Below are 25993 nucleotides of genomic sequence, written 5' to 3' on the forward strand. Positions count from 1 at the left end.
GCACAATTGCTTCACAGCTCCAGGGTCCCAGGTTCGATTCCGGCTTGGGTCACTGTCTGTGCGGAGTCTGCACATCCTCCCCGTGTGTGCGTGGGTTTCCTCCGGGTGCTCCGGTTTCCTCCCACAGTCCAAAGATGTGCAGGTTAGGTGGCTTGGCCATGCTAAATTGCCCTTAGTGTCCAAAATTGCCCTTAGTGTTGGGTGGGTTTACTGGGTTATGGGGATAGGGTGGAGATGTTGACCTTGGCTCAGGTGCTCTTTCCAAGAGCCGGTGCAGACTCGATGGGCCGAATGGCCTCCTTCTGCACTGTAAATTCTATGATAATCTATTCTCCGGTTATTGCAACTTCTGCCATTAGATGTTTTGCCCCATTTACTCGCTCAAATCTCTTCATGATTTTAAACATCTTTACTAAATCTGCCCTTACATTCTCTGCTATAGGATGCCATTTACAGACTGTACCTGGCAGGGTAAAAGCCTGGAATTTCAATAGTCGACTTGATTCCACATTACCCTTGTGTATTACAATGTTATTTCTCAACGCAGTTCCACTTGTGCAATTAGACTGGCCAACTCTTGTGAACAGTGAGTCAGCCAATGGTGTGTACAGTGGAGATCGTAGCTTGACTTATGATGATTCATTTGACAATAGCATCAGCTTTAATCAATTGTTCCATGCACATTGAAAAGCAAACTAAATGGAAGAAGATACAGAATAATACTTTGCTGGATTTATGAAGAGGTAACATTTTAATCTTACCTTTTCCCTTTCCTTTGCTTTTACCTAGAAGGGAAAATACATAAATTAGAATGAAGAGTTTTGCCTACCAGCCACCTTTCCCACTTTGCAACAGTGGTCAGACTTTGTTGGCTGCAAACCGCTTTAGAGCATCCTGTGGTTGTCAAAGACACTACATCAATGCAATTCTTTAATATTGTAATTCCAATGATGCGGCGCCTCCTTATTTGGAATTTGGAGACAGCGATTAATTGCAGATGTCATAAAAAATACAGAAAATGCTAAAGTACAGCAAGTTGGTCAATTTCTGTAATGCTTATTGTTTCAGGGCATGAACATTGCAACTTTTTAAAAAAAGTAATTGGATACAGATAAAAACAAACGGATCTTCACTTGATATAACCTGATGGCATTTCAATCAATCTTGCAATCACACATGTTTGGGGGGCAGGACATTAGATAGAAGGGAGAAGCTGTCTAGACCACCGTGGAAACAGGGTAATGTATAATTCTGGGCTAAGACTCCCTCTGGTTGCTATTCATAATGATGATCAATATGCCAGTGAAAGTTTTTCTTAATGCCCTAAAATTGGAACTGAATTATAAAAGACCGACTCCAGAAACAACACTGGCAATCTTCACAACTACATTCAGCAACAAAATTAGACAAAACAACCAAAGTAACTCAAAAAAAAAGGAAAATGCTGCAGGTGCTGGGAATCTGAGGGGCTGGATTCTCCGCAGCCCCGTGGCGAAATCGCGGCCGGCATGGGGGCGGAGAATCCACTTTCACGGCGTAATCGGGCCCGGCGCCGGTCCAGCGATTCTCCGGGCCCTGAAAATCATTGTGACCACGGAGTACGCCGAGCAACTGGTGGCCCATTGCCAGAGGTCCGCCCAGCGAAACTCCACTCCCGATCGGCTGAGTTCCTGACGGCGTGCAACTAACCACCTCTTGCCGGTCGGGATGCTGGCGTGGCGGCTGCGGACTCAGTCCGCGGCCGACCTGGTTGGGGGCGGGGGTATTGGATGTCAGTGGTGGAGACCTTGGGCGAAATTCTCCGGAAACGGCGCGATGTCCGCCGACCAGCGCCCAAAATGGCGCAAATTGGTCGGGCATTGCGCCGCCCCAAAGGTGCGGAAGGCTCCGCATCTTTGGGGGCCGAGCCCCAACCTTAAGGGGCTAGGTCGGCGCTGGACGAATTTCCGCCCCGCCAGCTGGCGGAAAAGGCCTTTGGTGCCCCGCCAGCTGGCGCGGAAATGACATCTCCGGGCGGCGCATGTGCGGGAGCGTCAGCGGCCGCTGACGGCATTCCCGCGCATGCGCATTGGAGGGAGTCTCTTCTGCCTCCACCATGGTGGAGAACGTGGCGAAGGCGGAAGGGAAAGAGTGCCCCACGGCACAGGCCCGCCCATGGATCGGTGGGCCCTGATCGCGGGCCAGGCCACCGTGGGGGCACCCCCCGGGGCCAGATCGCCCCACGCCCCCCCCAGATCCCCGGAGCCCGCCCACGCCGCCTTGTCCTGCGGTAAGGTAGCTGGTTTAATCTACGCCAGCGGGACAGATATTTTAGCGGCGGGACTTCGGCCCATCCGGGCCGGAGAATCGCGCGGGGGGGTCCGTCAACCGGCGCGGCGCGATTCCCGCCCCCGCCGAATATCCGGTGCCGGAGACTTCGGCAACCGGCGGGAGCGGGATTCACGCCAGCCCCCGGCGATTCTCCGACCCGGCAGGGGTCGGAGAATCTCGGCCCTTATAGGCGACCGGGGCTTAGATCCGTGGGGCTAGATGCTCGGGCGCACAGCCGATCAGGGGGGGGTTCCTTTCTCTGTCTGGCTCTGGGGTCCGAGTCCGCTATAGAGCTCGGCGCGGGCCATTGGAGGCCGCCGCCATGCGCATGCTGGACTCCAAACCGGAAGTGCGGGGGCCCGTATCTGCAGCAAAAGCTGTGAGATTTACTTCGGGTCCCTGCTAGCCTCTTGCAGGGCATTGAATTAGGTGATCTTTTTTATCGGAATTTTGGGAGAAAAACGCCACCGTTTTTACGCCAGCGGGGGGGGACAGTCACATTTTGGGAGAATCCAGCCCGAGATGTTGACTCTTTTTGTTTCAAAGTGATTCTTGCTCTCACCAGCATAAAGGACAAACTTAGGTTAGCCTGTGAAAGTCTGATAAGATGATCCATCCAATGCTGAAAAGTTAAAATAATTGAGATTGTGAGAAAGAGGCAGAAATCTCTCCAATTTGACTAAAAACAGAGCTGCTCAGTTTACTCAGTCTTTGAGATTACTCAGTCTGAAAAGATTAGCTCTAGAAATTGCAAAACCTCCTTTTGTAATATTTTATTAAAGTTTTCAATTTTACAAAATCTTGCAAAACATATATATTTTTCTAAAACCCTTGAAACATCAAACAAGAAATAAATAAAAGAGAGAACACAGTTCCACCCCCCCCCCCCAACTCCCCCCCCCCCCCCCCCCCCCGCACCCCACACTCCCAATCCTCCTTCTCCCCTAGTAACTGACGGTGATTGGCGGCACGATAGCACAGTGGTTATCACTGTTGCTTCACAGCTCCAGGGTCCCAGGTTCGATTCCCGGTTTGGATCACTGTGCGGAGTCTGCACGTTCTCCCCATGTCCGCGTGGGTTTCCTCCGGGTGCACTGCCTTCCAGACATTGAAGCAGCCGTCTATCATCACCCTCTGTTTCCTGCTGCTCAGCCAATTATGAATCCACCTTATGAAATCACCCTGTATCCCATGTGCATTTGCCTTCTTAATGAGTCTCCCTTGTGGGACCTTGTCAAAGGCTTTGCTGAAATCCATGTAAACTACATCAACTGCACCAGCCTCATCTAGACACTTGGTTACATGCTCCAAACATTCAACCAAATTTGTTAGGCATAACCTCCCTCTGACAAATTCATGCTGACTATCCCTGATCAAATCTTGCCTCACCTTCAGAATCTTCTTCAATAGTTTCCCAACCGGAAAGGTCGTGCTCTTTAGTCTATTCCCTAACTCCCTGATCAAACTTCTTGATGAAAGATTTAGGGTGGAGTTCTCTGATAATGGAGAAAGTCCAGAGTGATTCTCTATTTTGCAGGGGGCCAGTAGGGCCTCGGAGTAGTCCACGCAGCTACCCCTGCCGATATGGGACCCTGCACTTCGGGCCGTGGGTCTGCACATGTGCCCGGCGGCCCCGCGCAACAATGGCGGACTCACACAGCGGGCCAGCCCCAACAATATAGGCTCCCCCCAGATTGCGCGCGCCCGCCAGTCGTGTCCCCCGATCGTGAGCCTGGCCGTCCAGGAGGCCACCTCCGTGTCGGATCCCCCCGTCCCCCACCAGGGCAGCCACGGACTGTGTCCGCAGCCGCCACTCCAAGTACCCGCCGGGTGGAACCATGAGTAAACCACGCTGGCGGGAACTCGGCCAGTTGTCGGAAGAGAATCGCCGCAGGGGCCTCTTTCAATGGCCCCCGACTGGCGCCGCGTCAACCGCGCGTACGCGATTGTCGCCGATTCTCCGGTCTGCGGAGGATCGCGGGAAGGCATCGGACCCGATCACGGATCTGACACCCCATTCTCTGCCCCTGTGCCGAGTGCGATTGAGGCGCGGAGGTTCGGAGAATCCTGGCCCCCATCCTTCTTTCTACCTGCGTCATTGGTACCAACATGGACCATGACCTCCACTTTATCCCCCTCCCCCTTCAGGATGCCCTGCAACCAGTCAATGATATCCTCGGACCCTGGCACCATCTTAGAGTCTTTTTCACGACCACAGACGTGCCTATCTGTGCCCTGACTATGGAGTCCCCTATGACTATTGCTCTTCTGCGCTTTGATCCTCCCTGCTGAACAACAGGGCCAGCCGTGGTGCCACTGCTGTGTCCGCTGTTGTAGTTTTCACCCGATAGGCCATTCCCCCCAACAGTATCCAAAACGATATACTTGTTAGAGAGGGGGACAGTCAAGGGGGATTCCTGCACTGACTGCCTGCCCTTTCTATCGCTCACCCATCTGTCTGCCTGCACATTGGGTGTCTATAGCTCCTGTCTATGATGCTTTCCACCATCTGCATTCTCTTAAGTGCATCAAACTACTGCTCCAACCAAATTGTGAGGAGCTGCCATTGGGTACACGTCCTGCAGATGTCATCATCCGGAATGCTGGAAGCGTCTAGGACCTCCCACATCCCACAGTTAGAGCACTGCACCCGCTGACTAGCATTTCTAACACTAATTAATTAATTACGTCAAAATAAATAGTTATTAAATTTAGTACTAATTAATTATGTTAAAATATATATTATTAAGTTTATGTTAAAGTTAACTATATGGTCACTTGCGCTAGATTTCTCCAAAAATACTAAATGCTAAATACACTGATCTCCTCTACTTAGTTAATTACACGAGTTTTTCAAGTTTAGAACAGATTCCGAACCTATCAATCAGATCGCAGCTTTACTGTGACGTCACTTTACAGTTTTTCCCCCAGCCCCCGATACCCAAGAGGTAAGTTATTTATATTTACTGTTCCGAAGCTCGGCCTCCCCAAGGTCGCACCCGCTCCGCTCCCTGCCGACCAGTTAGGTTAAGTCCAATTTTATATGGCCATTCTTTGCTTGCCCTTGTTACTACCAATTAGAGCCCTTACAGATTATGAACCACAAAACTTATTTTCAAACTATAACTGAAGAAAGTTGTAAAGACTTACCGACCTTGTCCACTCCTTACCAATCAGCTCTCTCCCTTGTAGCCTCAGCTACAGCAAGGCAAGACCACTCTCTGAAAATTTGAAAGTTACAAAGGAAGGAGAAAAAGCAAAGAGCACCTCTTCCTGCTCTGCACCCAATCCCCACTGTGCTTCAAATTCCCAAGTTTAAAGCTTAAAAGTCACTCTGCCCGTGGCCTCACTCCGGAAGTGGCCTCTCTCCCACTGCTCGTGCGCAAAGCAGTAGAAGAGCAGCTGAGAGTGGTGAAGCATAATGATGATGACCAAGTGGTTGTAGTGGCCTTACTCGCTGGACTAAGAAGGAACACAATATCTAACAGTGAATGTGAGGAGATACAACTATGCACAGTCGATTCCCAGCCTTGGACAACTTGAGATCTTATTTCTGTCATGCCAGCACACTCAATGCACCTGGGCTGCTAGAGCTTGCACTGTGTGTTTATGTCCAATGAGGTGACTGTGTTTCAACCCTCTCCCGCCCTTAACATGACTGTCCCACCTTCTCTCAAAGTGCCATCCAGCGAACTACCTGTGCTGACAACCATCGCTCTGCACACTCACTGGACTGGTTTAGCACAGTGGGCTAAACAGCTGGCTTGCAATGCAGAACAAGGCAGCAGCGCAGGTTCAATTCCCGTACCGGCCTCCCCGAGCAGGTGCCGGAATGTGGCGGCTAGGGGCTTTTCATAGTAACTTCATTGAAGCCTATTTGTGACAAGAAGCAATTATTATTATTATTATTAGATCAGGAGCACTGAGACCCAAGGCCACTGTCAGCAACATCAGGAACGTCATGCTCAGCTCTCTTCCGTTCATCCAGATAGTTAATCTTTGGCCACGAAAGGGTCCTCAGTGGTGAACCCCAGCTCTTTAATGTTTGAGTGTTGCCAGCTGCCTGTATGGTGCTGAGGCACCTACAGTGCAGGCACAGTGTTCAGGCATCAACGGTTGCAGGACATCCAGTCCAGAGAAATTTCTCTCAGACAAGGCACCAGCTCTTTTGAGAAGGCACTTCAGAGTTCAGGGACTGTCAACAGCTACCACAACTAATAAGGCTCATCCCTCCTTTGAGATAGCTTTCAGCTGTCATGCCTGAGGCTTGTCACAATCAAAAGGGGTGTGAAATGGAATGTAAACAACCAAGTACAGAGGTGTAAAAGAAGGCAGACTGCAACACTGAAACCTCAGAGTCTATTGAAATTTCAAGTCGGTAAGATGGACTTTAAACTGGCTAGTTCAAATGGGTGACTTCAAGGGGGGTAAAATGCACCTTCAAAGGGTGGCACGGTGGCGCAATGGTTAGCATTGCTGCCTCACGGTGCCGAGGACCCGGGTTCGATCCCGGACCTGGGTCACTGTCCATGTGGAGATTGCACATTCTCCCCATGTCTCAGTGGGTCTCACACCCACAGCTCAAAGGTGTGCAGGGTAGGTGAAATGGCCACGCCAAACTGCCCCTTAATTGGAAAAAAAGATAATGATAATTATCGCTTATTGGGCACTCTAAATTTATTTTATTTTTAAATACACTTTAAAGAGACAAGCTGTAGCATGGCTCTGTCCTGAGAGAGTTTTGTGGTACAGACAGGCTGCAACTGTGGTTTGGCCTGTTATGGGTGTTCACAAGATATAAAGCTGGCTTCAGTGCTTCACATACCCAAATCCCGTACCCCCCACCCACCCCCAGCCCAGGAGTGACCCCCGACCTGTCCCCCTCCAGCTCCCCAACCCCCCCTTGAAACCCCTCCACCCCACAGCACCTGGTCAGCAACTACAGTGCCCCTGTGCTGCATGGAGTTAAGTGGAGAGGGCGACTCACCTTTTTGCTCCCCTCAGACCCCATGGCGCTGGGTGCCTGCTTTTGTAGGGCAGTCGTGAATAATGCACGCGTGACTTCTCGCTGGATGGGGTGGCGGGGGGGGGGGGGGGGGGGGGGGGGGGGGGGGGGGGGGGCGGGGGGGGGGGGGGCTCCTGGGCTGCACTCTACTTAAATCTCACTATCTCACTATTGAGATTATAATGAATGCAAATGAGATGGGATTAGGTTCTCGTCCTTTCTGAGCGAGATCCTGATCACACTGACTGGAGCTGGCCAGGACAATGGCAGACTATTCGGTACCCAGCGCGAATCCCGGGCGGGATTCTCTGATCCCGAGGCTAAGTGTTGACGCCGTCGTAAACGTGTTTCACGACGGCGTCAACAGGCCCTCTGGAGCAGCGATTCTGACCCCTACAGGGGGCCAGCATGGCACTGGAGAGAACCGCGTCGCTCCAGCTGCCAGTGTCAGGTGGGCGCCGCGGGTCTGCGCATGCGCAGAGGGACCGGCGGCAAATGCGCACATGCGCAGTGGCTCCCTTCTCCGCGCCGGCCCCGACGCAACATGCCGTAGGGCTACAGGGGCAGGCGTGGAACAAAAGAGGCCCCCAGCCCGAGAGGCCGGCCCGCCGATCGGTAGGCCTTTATCGCGGGCCAGGCCACAGCGGAGCCCCCCCCCCCCCCCCCCCCCCGGGGTCGGACCCTCCGCCTTACCCACCAGGCTGCCCACGGATGCATGCACGCCGAGGTCCCGCCGGGTAAGAGCAGGTGTGAACGGCGCCGGCGGGACTCGGATGTTTTGCGTGGCCACTGGGTCCATCCCGGGCGGAGGACCGCCCCCCGACCAACGGCGCGCCGGCGCCAATGGCACCGAATCTCCACTCTCCGGAGAATCGGCGGACTGGCGTTGGGGCGGCATCGCGCGATTCGCGCTTGTCCCAGCGATTCTGTGGCCCGGCCTGGCCTGAGAGAATCCCGCGTCCCGTCTTGGGGCTCTCATAGCAGGATCAGTGGCAGGTGCAACGCGGCCAGTGAATAGCCTCACCCTTAGTCATTTTTTGGGTGAATTAAACCCTGCATCCGTGCTGCCGTACAGGATGTGCTACCCCTAGTGTTTAGGCACAAATAAGCACCGTGCACAATGATGGCTAAGGACTGCGGCGCTCATCAAATCCGCTCCCTCGTGTGAGATTCAGGCAGTGGCGAGAGGCAGACCATGTGATTGTGGTGGCAAATGTACAACCTCATGGGGCAGAGGGACCAACTGTGGGTGTTTCGTCAGCCAGCCGAACCACGGTGAAGCAATCCGCAAAGAAAACCGTTGACTGGGCCGACCGCCAACCTGGTTCCTTTGGCTTAGCACACACTTACTCGCTAAGCCATCAAATGAGTTAAGCCTGTTCTTATTTTTTTCTGTCTGGAGTCTAAATTGAATATTTATCTAACTTTCCGTAAAGTGCAGCTTTAACAGCCACTCCCACCCATGCTGACATGCATCGACATTACAATTGCTCCCCTTTGCCACTTTTATTCCAGGAAGCTCATGCACCTACATGTACTTGAATAGTTTCTCAATTCAACAGGCCCACAGCAAGAGGAGCACGCCCCTGCGTTCTGGTCTTTGACAGATGAATTGAGATTCTTCCGAGAGATCGCTTGCAATATTGTAAATAAAAGCAGGTACCCTGACCAATGATTAGCCTTCAACCAATATCATGGAAGAAGGTCATTTGGGCCATTGGTGTCTGCCGGCTTTTTTAAAAGAGCTTTTGAAATGGCCCCGATCCCTGGCTCTATCCCCATTTTTCTCCAAATTCTCTTTTGGAAGGTCCTTTTGAGTTTGCCTCCACCGCCCTTGCAGGTATTGCGCTCCAGATCACAAAAACTCGCAGTGTAAAACACAATCCCTCATTTTGCCTCTCACCTTAATATGCGACCTCTGATGACTGATCCCTTGCCACTGGATACAGTTTCTCACGTGTCATCAACACTGTTCATGATCACTTCCGGTTGCGGCTATGAGGAGCTAAGTCGCACATTCGGCAGCTCCCGCAAAAAACGGACTTTTGGGCTCTTTTCAGGGCCCCCAACGTCATTTTTTGGACGTTTCCCGCGGTGGGAAGGAGAGTACAATAGTTCCCCGACAGTATATGGCTTTTACCAGGAGCGGGGCGACTAAAAAAGAAGGTGCGAGGGAAGAAGAACAAAATGGCGGCGGGCGGGGACCAGGCAGCGTGGATGCAGTGGGCGCAGGAGCAACAGGAGGTTATCCAGTGCTGCTTCAGGGAGATTAAAGCGGACCCGCTTGAGCCGATGAAGGCTTCTATCGATAAGCTGCTGGAGACACAGACGGCCCAGGGGGTGGCGATCCGCGAGGCCCGACAAAAGATCTCCGACAACGAGGACAAGATCTTAGGCCTGGCGGTAAAGGTGGAGGATGCACAAGGTGCTCCACAAGAAATGGCAGGAGCGGTTCGAAGAGATGGAGAATCGGTCGAGGCGGAAGAATTTGCGGATTCTGGGCCTTCCAGAGCGGCTGGAGGGGCCGGACGTGCGGGCCTATGTGGTCACCATGTTGAACTCGCCGATGGGAGCGGAGTCCTTCCAGGGCTCCCCGGATCTGGAAGGGGCCCATAGAGTGCTGGCGAGGAGGCCCAAGGCTAACGAGCCTCCGCGGGCGGTGCTGGTGCGGTTTCATCGATTCGTTGATCGGGAGTGTGTGCTCAGGTGGGCCAAGAAGGAGAGGAGCAGCAGGTGGGAGAACGCGGAGGTTCGAATATACCAGGATTGGAGTACGGAGGTGGTGAAGTGAAGGGCCGGGTACAATCGAGCGAAGGCGGTGCTGCACAGGAAGGGGTGAAGTTTGGCATGTTGCAGCCGGCGGGACTGTGGGTCACCTACAAGGACCGGCACCATAATTTTGAGTCTCCGGAGGAGGCGTGGGCATTTGTTCAGGCCGAGAAGTTGGACACAGACTGAGGATCGGGATGGGCGTTTGGGGATTGCGGTTGATATGTTACTTTTTGAGGGGGGGTCCTTTGCTCTTGTTTTTTTTTCTCTTTCTGGTTCGGTGAGGGTGGTTAGGGCGGGTTGGGCACTGTTTTGGTTGGGTTGGTTGGGGGGGGCTCTTGGAGGTGGGTAAGCAAATGAAACAGGGGTGGATGGCCGGAAGTGAGATGGGGCCCCATGGGGGAGGGGGAGGACCGAGTCGGGGGTGAGGGGACTGGGCCTGTAAAAGGAGCTGCGTCAGAGGTGGCGGGGCCGGGTAGGTGGAAAGCACGGGCTTTTTCCCGCGCTGAAGACTGGAGGGGGCGGGGCCGGGGCCGGGAAGCGAGGGTTGTTTCCCGCGCTTGGGATGGGAGGGGGAGAGCCTGCGGATGGGGAATGGAAGAGGAGGGTGTGTCACACAATGGGAGGAGTCGAAGGAGAGGCGGGAGTGGCCGGGGTCAGCAGGAGTCAGCTGACTTGCGGAAGTGCAATGGGGGGAGTGAAGCAGCTAGGAGGGGTCCTAGCCGGGGGGAGGGGGGGATCGAGTTGCTGCTGCTATGGTCAAGGGGGAGCTGGAGCAAGTGGGGGGGTCGAGACGAGGGTCTGCCGCCGTGGGGAACGGGCCGGGTGTGGGGTGCGGGCGCGTGGCTGGCCGAGGAGGGGTTATGGCTAGTCGGCGGGGGAGGGGGGCGGGTAGCCCCCTGATCCGGCTGATAACCTGGAATGTAAGGGGACTGAACGGACCGGTCAAACGGGCCCACGTGTTCGTGCACCTGAAGGCGGATGTGGTTATGCTCCAGGAGACACACCTGAAGGTGGCAGACCAGGTAAGATTGAGGAAAGGGCGGGTAGGTCAGGTGTTTCACTCGGGGCTAGATGCCAAAGATCAAGGGTGGCGATCTTGGTGGGAAAGAAGGTGTCATTCGAGGCGTTGAGCATTGTGGCAGACAATGGCGGTTGGTACGAAATGGTAAGTGGTAAGGTGCAGGGAGAGAGGGTGGTACTGGTCAATGTGTATGCCCTGAACTGGGACAATGCGGGTTTTATGCGGCGCATGTTGGGTCGGATCCCAGACTTGGAAGTGGGGGGCCTGATAATGGGGGGAGACTTTATCACGGTGTTGGATCCGGCACTGGATCGCTCCAGGTCTAGGACGGGTAGGAAGCCGGCGGCGGCTAAGGTGCTGAGGGGGTTTATGGACCAGATGGGAGGGGTGGACCCTTGGAGATTTGCAAGGCCGGGGCTAGGGAATTTTCATTCTTCTCACATGTCCATAAGGCTTATTCCCGGATCGACTTTTTTATTTTGAGCAGGGCGCTGATAGCGAGAGTAGAGGATACTGAGTACTCGGCGATAGCCATTTCGGATCACGCCCCGCATTGGGTGGATTTACAGCTGGGGGAGGAGAGGGACCAGCGCCCGTTGTGGCGCTTGGAGGTGAGGCTGTTGGCGGACGAGGAGGTGAGTGAGCGGGTCCGAGGGAGCATAGAGAGGTACCTGGAGGCCAACGATGACGGGGAGGTCCGAGTGGGGATGGTATGGGAGGCGCTGAAGGCGGTGGTTAGGGGAGAGCTGATCTCCATTAGGGCCCACAAGGAGAGGAGGGAGCAGAGGGAGAGGGAGAGGCTGGTGGGGGAGATGGTGAGGGTAGACAAGAGGTATGCGGAGGTGCCCGAGGAAGGACTGTTGAGGAAGAGGCGCAGCCTCCAGGCCGTATTCGACCTGGTGACCACCAGGAAGGCGGAGGTGCAGTGGAGGAAGGCCCAGGGGGCGATTTACGAGTATGGGAAAAAGGCAAGCCGGATGCTGGCGTATCAGCTTCGGAAGCGGAATGCAGCTAGGGAGACCGGGGGAGTTAAGGACAGGGGAGGGAGTGCGATGCGGAGTGGGGTTGGCATCAATGGGGTCTTCAGGGACTTTTATGAGGAATTGTATCAGCCCGAGCCCCCACTGGAGGAGGGAGGGATGGGCCGCTTTCTGGACCAATTGAGGTTTCAGAAGGTGGAGGAGGGACTGGTGGCGGGATTGAGGGCCCCGATTGGGCTGGAGGAGCTGACCAAAGGGATAGGGAGAAAGCAGGCGGGGAAGGCACCGGGGCCGGACGGTTTCCCGGTCGAATTCTATAAAAAATATATGGACCTGTTGGACCCGATGCTAGTTAGGACCTTCAATGAGGCAAGGGAGGGGGGGGGCTTTGCCCCCGACGATGTCCCGGGCACTGATCTCCCTGATCCTGAAGCGGGACAAGGATCGCCTGCAGTGTGGGTCTTACAGACCGATTTTGTTGCTAAACGTAGATGCCAAGGTGCTGGCAAAGGTCTTAGCCACGAAGATTGAGGATTGTGTGCCGCAGGTCATCCACGAGACTAGACGGGGTTCGTGAAGGGGAGGCAGTTGAACGCGAATGTGCGGAGGCTTCTGAATGTTATCATGATGCCGGCGAGGGAGGGGGAGGCGGAGATAGTGGTGGCAATGGACGCTGAGAAAGCCTTCGATAGGGTAGAGTGGAGGTACCTGTGTGAAGTGCTGAAGAGGTTCGGGTTTGGGGAGGGGTTTGTCAGGTGGGTTAGGCTGTTGTATGAGGTCCCGATGGCGAGTGTGGCCACGAACAGGAGGAGGTCTGAGTACTTTTGGTTGCACCGAGGGACGAGACAGGGATGTCCCCTGTCCCCCCTGCTCTTCGCACTGGTGATTGAACCCCTGGCTATGGCACTGAGAGAGTCGAGGAACTGGAGGGGGTTGGTGCGGGGTGGGGAGGAGCACAGGGTGTCGCTTTATGCGGTATGTGGCGAACCCGGTGGGGGGAATGCCGGAGGTAATGAGGATCCTGAGGGAATTCGGGGATTTCTCGGGGTACAAGCTCAACATGGGGAAGAGCGAGCTGTTCGTGGTTCACACAGGGGACCAGGAGAGGGGGATTGGCGAGCTCCCACTAAAAAGGGCGGAGAGGAGCTTCAGATATTTGGGGGTCCAGGTGGCCAGGAGCTGGGGGGCCCTGCATAGGCTTAATTTCACAAGGCTGGTGGAGCAAATGGAGGAGGAGTTCAAGAGGTGGTACACATTGCCGCTGTCCTTGGCGGGTAGGGTGCAGTCAGTCAAAATGACGGCGCTCCCAAGGTTTTTGTTCCTGTTCCAGTGCCTCCCCGTGTTTATCTCGAAGGCCTTTTTTAGGCGGGTCAACAGGAGTATAATGGGGTTCGTGTGGGCGCGAGGGGCTGCGAGGGTGAGAAGGGTGTTCCTGGAGTGGAGTAGAAATAGGGGGGGCTGGCGCTGCTCAACCTCTGTGGGTACTACTGGGCCGCCAATGTGACGATGGTGCGCAAGTGGGTGATGGAGGGGGAGGGGGCTGCATGGAAGAGGCTGGAGACGGCGTCTTGTGTGGGTACGAGTCTGGGGGCGCTGGCAACAGCGCCGCTGCCGTTCCCTCCAAGGAGGTATACCACGAGCCCAGTGGTGGCGGCTGTCCTCAAAATCTGGAGGCAGTGGAGGCAGCACAGGGGGAAGTTGGGGCCTTGGTGTGGACTACAATACGGGGGAACCACCGGTTCATCCCAGGGAGAACAGATGGAGGGTTTTCGGGGTGGCACAGGGCAGGGATACGAAGGTTGGGGGACCTGTTTGTGGTCGGGAAGTTCGCGAGCCTGGATGAGCTGGAGGAGAAGTATGGGCTCCCCCTTGGGGAACACCTTCAGGTACTTACAGGTAAGGGAGTTTGCCAGGAGGCAGGTGGTGGAATTCCCGCGGCTGCTGCCACGCACAGTACAGGACAGGGTGCTCTCGGGGGGTGGGTGGGAGTGGGGAAGATCTCGGAAACTTACCAGGTGATGCAGGAGGAGGAGGAGGCCTCGGTGGTGGAGGTGAAAGGTAAGTGGGAGGAGGAGTTGGGAGAGGAGATCGAGGAAGGGACGTGGGCAGATGCCCTAGGGAGGGTGAACTCTTCCTCATCGTGCGCGAGGCTCAGCCTCATACAGTTTAAGGTGCTGCACAGGGCACACATGACCGGGACAAGGATGAGCCGGTTCTTTGGGGGTGAGGACAGGTGTGTTAGGTGCTTGGGGAGTCCAGCGAATCACACCCATATGTTCTGGGCATGCCCAGCGCTGAAGGAATTTTGGAGGGGTGTAGCGAGGACGGTGTCGAGGGTGGTAGGTTCCAGGGTCAAGCCGGGCTGGGGGCTCGCAATATTTGGGGTGGCAGAGGAGCCGGGAGTGCAGGAGGCGAAAGAGGCCGGTACTCTGGCCTTTGCGTCCCTGGTAGCCCGGCGGAGGATCCTTCTTCAGTGGAAGGACGCGAGGCCCCCAAGCCTGGAATCCTGGATCAACGATATGGCGGGGTTTATTAAGTTGGAGAGGGTGAAATTCGCCTTGAGAGGGTCGGTACAAGGGTTCTTTAGGCGGTGGCAACCGTTCTTAGACTTCCTGGCAGAACGGTAGGCATTGGGCAATGGCAGCAGCAACTCGGGGGGGGGGGGGGGGGTTACTTTATTTTTGTTTTTGTTATTTACACTGGGGGGTCTGAGGGGGTGTATATATTTGTTGTGCTAAGTCGGGGTGTTAATGTTAATTTATTATTTATGTACAGGGGGTATGGTGGGTTGCCTTTTTGGACTGTGTTTTGTACTTAACCCTGTTGGGTTCCTTTTTCATTTTGTTATTGATATTTTATGAAAACCTTAATAAAAATTTTTTTTTTTTTTTTAAAAACACTGTTCATGATTTTGAACACCTCTATCAACCTTCTGTTCTCAAAAAAACAATCCCAGCTTCTCCTCTATCTCCAAATTACTCAAATCTCCCCTAGGTGGTGCCATTCAAGTGATTGTCTCTTTCTCCCTCTTGAAGGCCTTACCTTCCTTCCTGAGCTGTGTGGTGCCCAGGGGCGACATTCTTCGACCCCCCGCCGGGTTGGAGAATCGCCGGGGGATGGCGTGAATCCCACCCCCGCCGGTTGCCGAAGTCTCCGGCACCGGATATTCGGCGGGTGCGGGAATCGCGCCGGTTGGCGGGCCCCCCCGCTCGATTCTCCGGCCCGGATGGGCCGAAGTCCCGCCGATAAATTGCCTGTCCCGCCGGCGTAAATTAAATCACCTACCTTACCGGCGGGACAAGGCGGCGTGGGCGGGCTCCGGGGTCCTGGGGGGGGCGCGGGGTGATCTGGCCCCGGGGGTTGCCCCCACGGTGGCCTGGCCCGCGATCGGGGCCCACCGATCCGCGGGCGGGCCTGTGCCATGGGGGCACTCTTTCCCTTCCGCCTCCGCCACTGTCTCCACCATGGCGGAGGCGGAAGAGGCTCCCCCCACTGCGCATGCATGGGAAACTGTCAGCGGCCACTGACGCTCCCGCGCATGCGCCGCCCCGAGTTGTCATTTCCGCGCCAGCTGGCGGGGCAACAAAAGCCGTTTCTGCCAGCTGGCGGGGCGGAAATTCCTCCGGCGTCGGCCTAGCTCCTCAATGTTGGGGCTCGGCCCCCAAAGATGCGGAGCATTCCGCAGCTTTGGGGCGGCGCGATGCCCGTCTGATTGGCGCCGTTTTGGGCGCCAGTCGGCGGACATCGCGCCGTTTCGGGAGAATTTCGCCCCAGAATTGAACAATGTTCCAGCTGAGGCTTGACCAGTGTTTTATAAAGGCTGAGCATTATGCCATTGCCTTTGCACTTGATGGCCGTGATTCTGTGCCCGCATTTGCCGCAAGCTCAGACGGCGATGTGGGCGCTAAATCTCGCAAGAGGCTGGTAACGGGAATTTCGCCGGCGCGATCTTGTGATGTCATCCCCGCCGGTGATGTAATGAGGTTCACGCCCTGTACGGTCGAGACCCTTATTCAAATGCATTAACGTATCATTCACGATCAATCCCGCTGTAACCGTACCCCCTCATTATGACATCACACCTATGCGGTTTACAACAGGTTTTCAGAAACGTGAACCCGGCGACCTCTCCTCTGAGGGGGAGTTCAGAGGTGAGCGTGCAGGTCGCCACTATCCAACAAGGAGTGCATGGGGATGGAGGCCACTGGAGAGCTTGGGTGGGCAGCTGGATAAGGAGGTAGCCCACTGGAGGATGGGCTCGCTGCTTCAGGGAGTTGTTGGCAGGTTGACGGGGGGGGGTTGCTCGTGCATTCGGAAGGGTTAAATGAAGGTCGGAGAGAGAATGTTAATCTGGGGAGGTTGCTGGAGATGGGCGGAGGTGCGGGTGGGGGTGACTCCGTAGCAGCACAGGGGGCAAAGGCAATGTCCCTAAGCAGGGGTGGGAGGTAATTCTGGGGGCAGGGGGGGTCAGCAGCCGTTGGCATGACTCTGAGAGGGGGCATGGTTTGGCTCATAAAGGGAGGGGGCATTTTCAATGAGAATGCAACAAAACACTAACAGATATTAACCACTCTAAGGTTGCAGCCAAAGGGCCGGTGCCGTCTCGAGCGACCCTGCAACTGGGCAGGCAAGCCTGTGGAGCTGGGCTGGGTGGCCACAATACAAGGCTTGTAGGACGCACAACTCTTTTGGGGGGGACCTGCCGGAAATGCAATCTGATCCTGTTCTGTTTAATATGGAGGCTTAACAGCAATGAGCGTACCACATGAGAAACCTACTTGCTTATTAACATTCCTTCACATTGATGGAGTAAGCCAGTCATGCTTGGTTATTTTGTTGCAATATATGGTTGTGCTACTGATTGCCACTCCCGGGTTAACCCTTTGCAAACTGAATTTCCCATTCTGTGAATTCCAAGGCTTGCCCTCAGCATTCGCTGAGAGGCCTAGCAGATGTAACTGCACTGAGATAAAGGCCGAAGATTTCAGACTTCACATGTGTTGTTGCAGTGGCCCCTCACAGGCCATTCTCCCCGCCTCTCACCGAGAGCCTTGCATACAGGGCTCTTCAGTTAACCCATAGGCCTCATGCTTTCGTCTTTTGTTCAATCTAAGTGCTGAAGAGGATCTCTGCTGTGAATTGGAGTAGAGATCACACACCCATCTTGTCATGATATGCAAACATGCAGCTAATGAACACATAGAATAGGACATGACCAATGAGCAGTCAGGACACTCAGGGGTGGTATCTCACTATAAAAGGGATGCGGCACTCACACCCCGCCTCTTTCCACAGACCAACATCTACAGAGTGAGACAGGGTGCATCCTCAGCATCACACACCAGCACGTGGCTTAGAGCAAGGCTGGTTCAGTTAGACTGAGTTACTACATTTAGATTAGCAGAGAGTCAAACTCATTGAGAACTGTGCTAATAGTTCAATAAAACACATTGAACTCATTTCAAAGTCTGGAGCATCTTTTACTCAAAACTGCATCAAGTGGCAGCTTGTGTTATTCCAAATTACATAACACAACATGATACCAGGAGTCTGTTCAATCTAGTTAGTTCAACTCAGCAAGGTCCGTGACAACCAGCAAATGTATACCGGCACAATGGAAAAGATTCAGGCTCCTCACCAGCTCAGGACCTCCGGCAATCTCAGTGCCAACTGGCGGACATTCAAGCAGAAATTTCAGTTTTACGTCGAAGCATCAGACCTCAATGGTGCGTCTGATGCACGGGCGATAGCTCTTTTCCTCACCACAGCGGGTGATCACGCCTTGGAAATATTCAACTCCTTTCACTTCGCCGAAGAACAGGACAAGACAAAGTTTCAGACCATCCTGGACAAGTTTGACTGCCACTGTGAGGTGGACACCTACGAAATCTTCGAGCGCTACATATTCAAGCAGCGATTGCAAGGTAAAGACGAATCCTTCACCTCATATTTAACTAACCTTAGACTGCTAGCGCAATCCTGTAACTTCGGTGATATCACTGACTCCATGATCAGAGCCCAAATTGTTTTTGGAGTTCACTCTGATCCTCTGAGACAGCAGTTACTGAAGATCATGCATATGACTCTGCCAGTCGCGATTGAAACATGCACAGTGCATGAGCACGCGTAAAAAATCACTATTCGGAGTACAAAACGGCAGAAAATGATAGACTAGCCTCCCACGAGGCAGAGAGTGTGCAGGCCATCTCCCAGATGCACGCCTCAACAGTGACGAAAGTGGCCATTTTGTGCGCTCTTCTGACCACATGCGCGATGCGAACGGGACCACAAAGCGGCCGAAACCCGCACTGCGCAGGTGCAGACGTCTGAGAACCCCACTGCGCATGTGCAACGATGCACGGAGCGTCAGGACGCCGACGTCATGACGTGTTCGATCTGTGGCACCGCCAATTTAAAGAAACGATGCCCTGCAAGAGGCAGATGCTGTTTAAACTGCGGGAAGCCAGGCCACTATGCAGCCCTGTGCAGATCTGCACCACCAATCAGGAGCCAGCACTCCCAATTCCGACGACGGCGCATCCGGAGTGTGCAACAACGCCAACAGGATTCTGATCCCGACAATGCAACGGATCCAGATGATGAATGCCTGGACAACGCCTACCGTGTGGGCATTATTACATCGTGTGAATATGCCACACCAGGCACATCGCAAGTCCAATCAATCCTAGCTGTGGATTCCGAGGACGAATGGCGAGCAGTGATGAAGGTCAACAACTGCCCCATCCAGTTCAAGCTGGACACAGGTGCCTCTGCCAACCTTCTCTCACAGGCAGACTTCAGATGCATTAAGAAGCCCCCACGGTCCTTACAGCTGCCTGCAAGCTCCTGGATTACAATGAGAGTGCCATCACGGCACTGAGATCCTGCCATCTGCACGTATCCAACCGACACACACAAGCACGGTTACGCTTTGAAATTGTTAAGCCGGACAGGGCATCCCTACTAGGTGCGCATGCCTGCAAGCAGCTGAACCTCATTCAAAGGGTTTACACCACAACATCCTCCCATGTGGATCTTCAGGCTGGCATCGACGACATCCTCGCCCAGTATCCAGATGTGTTTAACGGGATGGGCACGCTGCCGTATCGATACAAGATTCTGCTACGGCCTGATGCCAAGCCAGTGGTCCACGCACCACGACGAGTCCCTGCTCCACTGAGAGAGCGCCTGAAGGCACAGGTCAAGGATCTTCAGCAAAAAGGCATCATATCCTTGGTCAGCTCGAGGGTGTGCGTAAAGAAGGCTTCGGGGGACCTGCGCTTCTGCATTGATCCCAAGGATCTCAATAAGAATATCATGCGGGAACACTACCCCATCCCGAAGCGGGAGGAACTCACGAGTGCGATGGCACACGCGTGCTTCTTCACCAAATTGGATGCATCACAGGGATTTTGGCAAATCCAGCTGGAAGAGTCCAGCGGAAGGCTCTGCACCTTCAACACGCCTTTTGGCAGATACTGCTACAATCGCATGCCATTTGGCATCATCTCGGCATCGGAGATATTCCATCGCATCATGGAGCAGATGATGGAAGACATTGAAGAGGTTCGTGTGTACGTGGACGACATCATCATATGGTCCACGACCCCTGAAGAACATGTGTCCCGTCTCCAGAAGGTATTCCGCCGTGTACATGCCAACGGCCTAAAGTTAAACAGGTCCAAATGTTGTTTTGGCACATCGACGCTCAAGTTCCTAGGCGACCAGATCTCACAGCATGGTGTGCGCCGGGACACAGACAAAATCAAGGCCATCGAGGCGATGAAGGTCCCTGAGGACAAAAAGACGGTGCTGCGCTTCTTGGGTATGGTCAATTTTCTGGGCACATTCATTCCAAATATGGCCACACACACCACGGCCCTACGCAACCTGGTGAAAAAGTCAACTGCCTTTGAGTGGAAGGCGGCACACCAGACTGTGTGGCTGGAGCTGAAAGCCAAGCTCACCACTGCACCAGTCCTGGCATTCTTCGACCCGGACCAGGAGACAAAGATATCCACAGATGCGAGTCAGGATGGCATCGGTGCGGTGTTGCTTCAACGAGATGTCACATCATCCTGGGCACCAGTAGTCTACGCATCAAGGGCGATGACGGCCACTGAAACCAGATATGCACAGATTGAGAAGGAGTGCTTCGGTCTTCTCACTGACATCCTCAAATTTCATGATCATGTCTATAGCCTGCCGACATGCACTGTCGAGACGGATCATAGGCCTCTGGTCCACATCATCCACAAGGACCTGAACGGCATGACGCCTCAGTTGAAGAGAATCCTGCTTAAACTTAGGAGGTATGACTTCAAAACTGCATCAAGTGGCAGCTTGTGTTATTCCAAATTACATAATGCAACACATCTGTCACGCTAAGAAGGATGCGGCTGGTGTGAGGTTTTGCCCAGTGTGGGAGATTGTAAGGGAGTGGAGCTAAGAGAGAAGGTGAGCACAGCAGTCTGGGGTGTGATGCTGAGGATACACCCTGTCTCACTCTGTAGATGTTGGTCTGTGGAAAGAGGCGGGGTGTGAGTGCCTCATCCCTTTTATAGTGAGATACCACCACTGAGTGTCCTTGAAGGAATGCTCCCGGGGTTGGCTGGGCAATGGGTCAGACCATGGACTTAAATCCTCAATGGTTACTTATTTTCTTTCTTTCCTTTCAGTTAGTGCACAGATACAAACACAGAGCCATTCGGGTCAGTGCTCCTTCAGAGAACCCCGGGGCAGCCATCCTCGTGACTGGGTTTGGAACAAGTGCTGAAGAGGTGTTTAAATGGAGTGCTCCCCTGATTGAAGTGCTCGTGTGATATGGGGGTGGAGGAATCAGAGTCAGCCTGCCTTGGGCTCAGTGTGAAACACGTGCAAACTTTTTTCTTTAAAAGAGTTTAAAAATACGGCGTGAAATGTCTACAACGCGACTGGTGGGCTACCTGCCACTTTTCTCGCCAACACGACATAAAGTAAGGGAAAGTTCCAAACTATGGGCGCGATTCTCCCAAAAAGTGTCACCTTGGATGGGTTTGGCAGGTGCTTCCCATCAGCTTTTGGGTGGGATCCGAACTAATATTTGTCATGATATGCAGACATGCAGATAATGGGTGGGATTCTCCAGGAATCGGCGGGGCGGGCAGGAACGGCGCAGTGGAGTGGCGGGAACCACTCCGGCGGAATCCTCTGCACCTTCAGGGGCTAGGCCGGCGCCGGATTGGTTTACGCCCCGCCGGCTGGACTGGAAGGCCTTTGGTGCTGTGGCAGCCGGGACCGAAGGGACTCCGCTTGCCGGTGCGGGTCCGCGCATGCGCGGGAGCGTCAGCAGCTGCTGACGTCAGCCCCGCGCATGCGCGGTGGGGGGGGTTCACCTTCGCGCCAGCCATCCCGTAGGCTTACACGGCCGGCACGGAGGAATAGAGTGCCCCCATGGCACAGGCCCGCCTGCGGATCGGTGGGCCCCGATCGCGGGCCAGGCCACCGTGGGGGCACCCCCCGGGGCCAGATCGCCCGGCCGAGGACCCCGGAGCCCGCCCGCGCCGCTAGTCCCGCCGGTAAGGGACCAACTCCAATTTACGGGACCTTGCATAGAACGGGCGGGACTTCGGCCCATCGCGGGCCGGAGAATTGCCGGGGGGGGGGGGGGGGGGGTCCGCCGACCGGCGCAGAGCGATTCCCGCCCCCGCCAAATCTCTGGCGCCGGCGGGGTCGGGATTCATGCTGCCCCCGGCGATTCTCCAACCGGGCGGGGGTTCGGAGAATCCCGCCCAATGATATACAGGCACAGACAGGCAGCTAATGAACACAGAGAGCAGGACATGACCAATGAGCAGGCAGGACATTCAGCGGTGGTATCTCACTATAAAAGGCACGAGGCACTCACACTCGGCCTCTTTCCACAGACAGACATCTAGAGAGTACATCAGGGTTGATCAGCAGCATCACACCCAGAACATGGCTTAGAGCAGACTGGTTTAGTTAGACTGTGCTACTACAGTTAGATTAGCAGGAGAGTCAAACTCATTTAAGAACTGTGTTAATAGTTCAATAAACATATTGAACTCATTGCAAAGTCTGGACCTTCCTTTGTCAAAGCATACGTCAAGGAAGCGGCTTATGCCACACGAAGAAGCAGAACACAACATGGTACCAGTAGTGCCTGTTAAATCTATTTAGTTCCACTCAGTCTCCAGAGCTTGGTGCTCCGCCAAATCCCTGAGGGACACCTGGGCAGCGAGAAGTGCAGACGCAGAGCTAGGCAGGCTGTCTACTGGCCCGGTATTAGCCAGGACATCTCGAACATGGTCCTCAACTATGCGACCTGTCAACGCTTCCAGCCAGTGCAGAGCAAGGAGATGCTCCAGCAGCATGAAATCGAGACCTCCCCGTGGTCCAAGGTTGGCATCGACCTCTTTCGTGCGAATGGTCGTGATTCTGTGTTGATTATTGACTATTTCTCCAATTACCCTGAAGTCGTGAAGCTCTCAGACCTCACATCTCGGCCCATCATCAAGGCCTGTAAGGAGACGTTCTCCAGGCATGGTATCCCACTCACTGTCATGAGTGACAATGGCCCGTGCTTCAACAGCCACGAGTGGTCTATGTTTGCCAAGTCAAACCATCTCAAATATGTCACTTCCAGCCCACACTATTCGCAGTCCAATGGGAAGGTTGAGAAAGGGGTGCACATAGTGAAGCAGCTCATCTGCAAGACCGCGGATTCTGCTTCTGACATCTACCTCGCGCTGCTTGCGTACAGGGTGACCCCACTGTCCACTGGCATGTTGCCGGCTCAACTCCTGATGAACAGGGACCTACGGACGACACTTCCAGCCACACACTTGCCTGGATCACCTCCCGGTGCTGCAGAAGGTGCAGCAACTCCGAGACCGGCAAAAGCTGGGCTATGATGCTCATGCCACCGATTTGCCCGTGTTATCCCTGGAAGACACTGTCAGGATCAAGATACCGGATGGTGGCTGGTCTGCTCCAGCTGTCGTTGTTCGACAGGCTGCGCCCCGCTCGTATGTTGTACGTATGGCTGATGGTTCTGTTGTGCAACAAAACAGATGGGCACAGCGCAAAGTTGCCTGCTCGCAACCGCTTTCTTCTCCGTTTCCGTCCGTTGTTTTGCCACCTCCTGATACCTCGAACTACGAGGCCACCAGTCAGGTTTTCATCCCGCTTGTCAAGGCGCTGTCGTCCCCACCACCACCTCTCTGGCGGTCAACAAGGATCAGATGTAAGACTCAGAGACTGGACTTATGAACATTTGTTTTGTTTGCTATGTTCTGTTTTCTCACATTAGACAGCTGTCTTCACATGTAAATACATTCACATATGCCACCGCTTGTAAATTTGTTAATATATGCCACCAAATGTAAGTACGTTCCCATGTGCCAACAAAACATTTTTTTAAAAGGGGAGATAAAAGACATCCGGTGACGGCGAGCGGGAGGCAGCTGCACGATGGAGGGCTCCTGTTCGGGAACGGCATTTTCGGGGCTTTTAGCCCGGTCCCAGGGTCCACGGAGGCGGCAAAAGCAGGGAGAAGGCACAGAGGCGGCAGAGTGAAGGCACAGTAAAGGAAAATGTCGAGGGTGAGCAAACAAACGGCCGTAAAAAAAACAGCTGAAGGTCCGTCGGGGAGTGGAAAGGTCACCGCGGGGTCACCAAGGAAAATGGAGGCTGGAGCACCAGGGGAGGCCGCAATGCTTACGGCTGAAGAAATAACTAAGGTGATGACTGCGGAATTTGAAAGGCAGTTTACAAAATACATGGAGACAATGAGGAATATTTGGACAAGGGAAGTGGTGGGACTTTCACTCGAAATGAGGGCTCTTTGGGGTGTAGGTGGATATGCGGGGTTTGTGTGCTAAAAGGGGATTTCTGGACTTTCCTAGGGCCGGGCAAGGGGGAGAGGGACCCAGGCGGGGCCTCCAAGCTGGCCGGTTTAAGCCGGCCAGTGAACGGGAGTGAGATGCGGGAGGGGCTGCAGCCATCGGAGCCTGGCAGAACAGGGTCCGAGTGGTCTAGCCGGGGTGGAAAGTTGGGGGAAGGAACCGAGGTTGGGGGAGGAGTTTTACAAGAGGCAGTGGACGGGAGGAGTTGGGTGGGGGGGGTTTACAACTCTTTCAGAGGTTGGATGGCGTTAAGTGTAGGGGGGTGGGGGGGGGGGGGGGGAGTGGACTCTATAGGTCAATGGTGACCATGGGCGTTCCCGGACTCCTTTTTCCTTTTCTCCTTTGTTTTTTGTTTCCACCGTGGGAGGGTTTGTTTTATTGGATGCATATATTGACAGGTGGGCCATTGTTTGGGGTGGTGGGAGGATGGGATCGTTGTTATTGTTAAGGGGATTGATTTTGTATTTGTTACCGTTTACTGTCTGTGGGTGGGGTGTAAATTTTGAAGGAAAATGTGAAAATGGAGAATAAAAACATTTTTTTAAAAAGGGGGAGATGTCATGATATGCAGACATTCAGATAATGATATACAGAAAGGCACAGACAGGCAGCTAATCAACACAGAGAACAGGACATGACCAATGAGCAGGCAGGACATTCAGGGGTGGTATCTCACTATAAAAGGCACGAGGCACTCACACTTGGCCTCTTTCCACAGGCAGGCATCTAGAGAGTACATCAGGGTTGATCAGCAGCATCACAACCAGAACGTGGCTTTGAGCAGACTGGTTTAGTTAGACTGTGTTACTACAGTTAGATTAGCAGGAGAGTCGAACACATTTAAGAACTGTGTTAATAGTTCAATAAACATATTGAACTCATTGCAAAGTCTGGACCTTCCTTTGTCAAAGCATACGTCAAGGAAGCGGCTTATGACACACGAAGAAGCAGAACACAACAGTATTCACCCACATTTCTTTGGGGCTCGGGGAGTTTCTCACCAGTCAACCCCACACCTGGAAATGTTTTCAACGGTGGGAACAAAACTTGCCGACCAGACTCTCCTCAGAGATAGGGGCGCCATTTTGAAAGGTTGCCCCAATCTCTAAGTCAGCTTGAGGGTCCTTCACACCTCCACCCGTGCACAATGACACGTCCCGTCGACATGTGCATCCCCTATCCCCAAGTGAGCACACCCCGCTACAGGGCTGCTGCGGGCCCCCTCAATTTTAGGGCCTCATCCTTTCAGTCCCCTGCCCCCACTTCACCCCCCTCCTTCATTTCACCCTCCTCATATTTCCCCCCCTTCACTGGCCAGCTTTCATCCGCCCTTTCATGGACATGGCCCTCCCCTCAGGCCATGACCCTTGGCAGTGCCAACCTGCTTCCCTGGCACTGCCGGCCTGTGCACCTTGGCAGTGCCCTGGACGCCTTGGCAGTGCTAACCTGCCTCCATGGCACTGCCAGAGCACCTGGACGCCAGTAGGAGTGCCGAGGCACTGCCCTGCCCTATCTGCAAACATCTGGGGGGGCTCCAATGGGCACCGCTTGTCGACACCAGTACTAATTGGCGCCGGCTGAGGCCTCACATGTGCTGCTGGTAACTCCTAGGAGCTGGGGAAATGTGACCTCAGCCTGGCCGTGAAGATTTAAATGAGTCTAACAACACAGTGAGGGTGTGATCCAGACCGCGACAGGCCCTGCGGGTCGGGTGACTCGCGCGCGGTGTTGCGCCCGGCGCGATGCCCGTTCTGGGCCTCTCCCGCGATGTTCCCGGCACAATGGGATCGGCGGCAGGGGCAATGCGGCAGGAAAATCAAACCCGATGTTTCTCTTAACAAAGCCAAGATTCCCATGTGCTTTTTTTATAACAGTCTTCTCAATCTGGCCTGCTACCTTCAAAGCTTATGTACCAACACACCAAGTGCTCTCCTCTCTTCACTCTCTGCACTCCTCTCTTCATTCTTTCAACCAAAATGATTTAACTCACACTTTTATG

At 54.2% G+C, this 25993-nt stretch overlaps 1 protein-coding gene across 4 annotated transcripts in view; it reads right to left on the minus strand.

The window, feature by feature from the left end:
• The window catches only part of eda (ectodysplasin A), a 366616-nt gene that overhangs the window by 112107 nt on the left and 228516 nt on the right, over positions 1–25993 (minus strand). For all 4 annotated transcript variants that reach the window (XM_072505793.1, XM_072505792.1, XM_072505791.1 and 1 more), the window contains exon 3: positions 762–785. In XM_072505793.1, coding sequence (XP_072361894.1) covers positions 762–785 — 24 coding nt within the window. The remainder of the gene's footprint in view (positions 1–761; positions 786–25993) is intronic.

Source organism: Scyliorhinus torazame, chromosome 5 (assembly GCF_047496885.1).
Source record: "Scyliorhinus torazame isolate Kashiwa2021f chromosome 5, sScyTor2.1, whole genome shotgun sequence".
NCBI classification, from domain to species: domain Eukaryota; kingdom Metazoa; phylum Chordata; class Chondrichthyes; order Carcharhiniformes; family Scyliorhinidae; genus Scyliorhinus; species Scyliorhinus torazame.